The sequence below is a fragment of the Tenrec ecaudatus genome, chromosome 10 (assembly GCF_050624435.1).
Source record: "Tenrec ecaudatus isolate mTenEca1 chromosome 10, mTenEca1.hap1, whole genome shotgun sequence".
Classification (NCBI taxonomy): Eukaryota; Metazoa; Chordata; class Mammalia; order Afrosoricida; family Tenrecidae; genus Tenrec; species Tenrec ecaudatus.
In genome coordinates, this window is record NC_134539.1 from 108312508 (window position 1) to 108317024 (window position 4517).

At 42.3% G+C, this 4517-nt stretch overlaps 1 protein-coding gene across 1 annotated transcript; it reads left to right on the forward strand.

The window, feature by feature from the left end:
• The first annotated feature begins 872 nt into the window (after positions 1–872).
• On the forward strand, positions 873–1817 carry LOC142458162 (olfactory receptor 1E2-like). The gene has a single exon (XM_075559214.1). The coding sequence runs from the start codon at positions 873–875 to the stop codon at positions 1815–1817; it is 945 nt and encodes a 314-aa protein (XP_075415329.1).
• Positions 1818–4517: the final 2700 nt, after the last annotated feature.

A 4517-nucleotide genomic window follows, 5' to 3' on the forward strand; every position in this document is an offset into this window, starting at 1 on the left:
TGTGCCCTTGAAAGGAATTTAGCCTTCATGCGAAGAGCAAATGAGAAGCCACTAAAGTGCCTAAGCTGGAAAGAGATTATTATATTCTCGTCTTTGAATGTCACAGTGTGAATGAAAAGATTCATGTACATGTAGGGAGAGTAAACCTGGTAGTAGGGAGACACTCCTGCAGGGACTGTCTCAATAGTCCAGGCAAGGTATGACGCCAGCCTGGTCCTGGGGAGGAGCAGTGGGACTGAAAAATAAGATGACTGAGAAAGCTAAGTAGGTGGCAGCATATGTAAGCTTAATATATTGAACATTGATGGTGAAAGAAATAACTTCATGGAAGAAAGTCTCAAATTTCTGACTTGATTACCCAGACACTTTTTCCTGAGATAGGGGAAACTGGAGGAAATGCAGGTTGGGAGAAGGATAGGTTGGGATTCTGCGTTGCGTTTGGGATCTGTAACCAAGGGAAGATGATCCTTAAGGAACCAGGTTTATGGTTCTGAGGACTAGATGGTGATGGATGCCATTGGAGTAGATAAAATATTCATGGAGTGTATGTAAAAGAGAACTGTGTTTAGTAAATAACCGTGAGAACATCAATAGCTAAGGTACTCTTCAAGCAGAGGTCAATTCCAGTCATTGAGAATGAATGAATGGCCAAGAACAAGCAAACAAAAACACTGTGTGTCTCAGAAGCGAAGAGGGGAGAACTATTTTGGGAGGAGGAAATAGTGTTATATGTTAAATGTCATATATTTTTATTATAGAGATGCAGAGTATAGATATTATCTTTGTTCTAGTGAGAGAAAAATCAAGTATTATTACATCGAATAGACAATATGAATATTGTTATTTCTTCCTTAAGATATTAGTGACACAGCATGTCAGGGGAGAATCAAACCATTGTTTCAGAGTTCCTCCTTTTGGGCCTGCCCATTGAACCGGCGCAGCAGAACCTGTTCTACACCCTGTTCCTGGTCATGTATCTCACCACTGTCCTGGGAAACCTCATTATCATCATCCTCATTCGCCTGGACTCCCACCTCCACACACCCATGTATTTGTTTCTCTGTAACTTGTCCTTCTCTGACCTTTGCTTCTCCTCTGTGACCATTCCCAAAATGCTGCAGAACATGCAGAGCCAAATGCCATCCATCCCCTATGGGGGATGCCTGACTCAGATGTACTTCTTCCTGTTTTTTGGTGACCTGGAAAGCTTCCTTCTTGTGGCCATGGCCTATGACCGCTACGTGGCCATTTGCTTTCCCCTGCACTACACCACCATCATGAGCCCCCAGCTCTGTCTCTCCCTGTTGGCACTGTCCTGGGTGCTGACCACATTCCATGCCATGCTGCACACTCTGCTCATGGCCAGGTTGTCTTTCTGTGCAGACAATGTGATTCCCCACTTTTTCTGTGATATGTCTGCTCTGCTCAAGCTGGCCTGCTCTGACACTCAGGTGAATGAGCTGGTGATATTTATCATGGGAGGACTCGGTATTGTCACCCCATTCTTACTCATCATCATGTCCTATGCTCGGATCGTCTCCTCCATCCTGAAGGTCCCTTCTGCCAGGGGCATCCGCAAGGCTTTCTCCACCTGTGGCTCTCACCTCTCCGTGGTGTCCCTGTTCTATGGGACAATCATTGGTCTCTACTTATGCCCATCAGCAGATAATTCTACTATTAAAGACACTGTCATGGCTTTGATGTACACTGTGGTGACTCCCATGCTGAACCCTTTCATCTACAGCCTGAGGAACAGAGACATGAAGGGAGCCCTGGGAAGAGTCTTTTGTAAAAGAAAAACTCTCTCCTTTTCATGACTTGGGTTTTTACATTATTTGATTGACTAGTGTTATTGATATCAAAATTAGGACACTATTGCAGACTTATTTTTAGTACCTTCATGGAAATGTCTGTTGTATTAAAATACTACAAAATTTCCTATGTATCAAAGAGATGAAGTCGAGCTGTGTTATTTAACTAAGGTTGGTGTGGGGATCTTGCTGACCTGCTGGCTGTACCTTCCTCTTTGTGTTTGCGCTTGAAACGTGTCATTTAAGATTACTGTTTTGTGGCATGGTTCTTCCTTAAAAAGTTACTCAAAATAAATTCTAGAGAAATGAAAGCTAAGACATGAATAAATATATGCATACCAATGTTTATCAAAGCATTATTCATGATAGCAAAAAAAGAGAAAAACATGAAGTGTTCCTCAGCACAGTATTAGATAAATAACCTATGATACATACGTGCAATGGATCACATTGAAGAATAACAAAGAATTCTCTTCCTCACAGCACAGATGAGTCTATAGGGCAGTATGCTGAGTGAAACATATTAATCAGCCAAGGGCCAATATTGTATGAGACAGCTAATATAAAACTTTAAGACCAGGCTTAAAGATGGAGAGAAATTCTCCTTGATGCTTGCTAGGGATGAGAGGGGAAAAGGTAAATCACTATCTGAAAAGTAGATGTCTCCTAACTTGGTGAAGACAAAGGCAAAGACAAAGACAAGTTACAATAGAAAAGAGGGCAGCACAACCTGACCAAAGCCAAGGAAGAAAGACACGGTGAGGTGCACAGGAGTCAAGGATGACCATGTTAAATACGAGTAGGTATGCAGCCCTGTGAGTATAGTAATAACAATAATCTGTGAGTAGATACATGGAGAGGCATACAACTGAGCAAATGTGCAGAGGTGAAGAGGATTATGCTCATGAGTACATATAGGTTGGCAGAGGATATTTCTATAAATGCATATGTATGTGCTACAAATACACCCAAGGGTATAACACAGCACACAGGGAACAACTATGGAAACTTCTTAGCTATAACCAAACACTCGGAGGGAATGAGTCACCAGGCCTGAGGACTTGAGACTACCATTTCTCAAGACGTCTGCGTCAGTTGGCATAGCGTCATCCACAAAAACAATGCTCTCCAGTGTGCTTTGGAGAGTTGAGACTGGTGTCATCAAGGCATGGGAATGGCCATCTATGATGCAACTATGGGTCTGTCCTGAGTCAAGCAATGGAAAGTGAAGATGCTCTGACTCAATAAAACAATTAGTCCAAAGGACAGGTAGACCATAAAAACCATAGCCTTCACTAGTCTGAAACCAGAAGGTCTAGCCCTGGCAATGACTAGGGACAGCTTTGATTGAAACGACAATGGCAGGACCTGGACAGACTAGGAGGAAAATGCAGACCAATATTTAACATCATAGAAAGACCGTACTTACTGGGTTGAAAGCGATGGATGGAGTCTCTGATACTATGGCCCTCTGACACCCTTCAAGTCTGGAACTGAAACCACTTCTGGGAATCAACTTCCAGTCCAACAACAGGCCAATGCATTCTTTGAAAACATCACGGAGAAATAGACTCCTCAGTGCAGTCAACCACATGAGACAAAAGGCAAGCATTTCCCCCCAAACAAAGCTAAGGGCACAAGAAGGGCAGGAAAGAAGCTGAAATGGAAACAAGGAACTCAAGGAGAAAGTGGGAAGAGGGTGCTCCACTGAGGGGATTGCAAACGATGTAAGGAAGCAGTGTGCACAAATTGTTGAGTTAGGGGTGGGGGTGGGGGGAAGACTACTGTTGTAAGTGATCTTCATGCTTTCAGTTACACCATTGATTTGTCACCGAAGTTAATTTTTAAAACCAAATCCTGCTTTGCTTGTGGTATTATTTTCAATAGTGTTCCATGCTACTCATAGGTCAAAATATTGATTAGAATCCAAGCATCTCACACCCTAGCCTTCTTCTTATTGACCAGCCTTTTTATTGTTGAATAAAAATATCTCATACGTACATACTCTTGCTCAAATTTTCTTATTTTATCTTAGAATCTCTTTCCCCCCTGACTGCCAGACCCTAATGGGATTTTTCTATACCCCACTCCCTTACCCCAACTCAATTGAAAAAATTTTGTTAATGGAACAATAGTGTTTTGTTTTATTTTTAACATGAGAGTTAGTTAATTTTCAGGTGCCTTAAATATTATTTTCTCCAGATATGGAGAAGAAAGCTAGTAGCTGGAAAACAACAACAGTTTTGTTTTAAAATAATTTTATTGGGGGCTTTTACATTTTTTATCACAATCCATTCATTCCTCCAGTGTGTCAAGCACATTTGCACATATGCCGCCATCATCATTTTCAAAGCATTCTCTTCCGACTTGAGCCCCTGATATCAGTTCCCTTTTCCCTCTCCCTCTCCCTCCCGCCTTCCCTCACTAACACTTGATAAGTTATACATTATTTTTCCATATCTTACAAAGTCCTCCGTTGCCCCTCACCCACCTTTCCATTATTCATCCCCCTGGGAGGGGGTTCTAGATTGATCCTTGTGATGGATTCCCCCTTTCTCCCTCACCCTCCCTAATCCTCCTTGTATCTTTACTCTCTTTCTTGGCCCTGAGGGGTTTATCTATCCTGGATTCCCTGTGTTGCTGGCTCTTATCTGTAGCAGTGTGCATGTTCTGGTCTAATCCGATTTGTACGGTAGAATTGAGGTC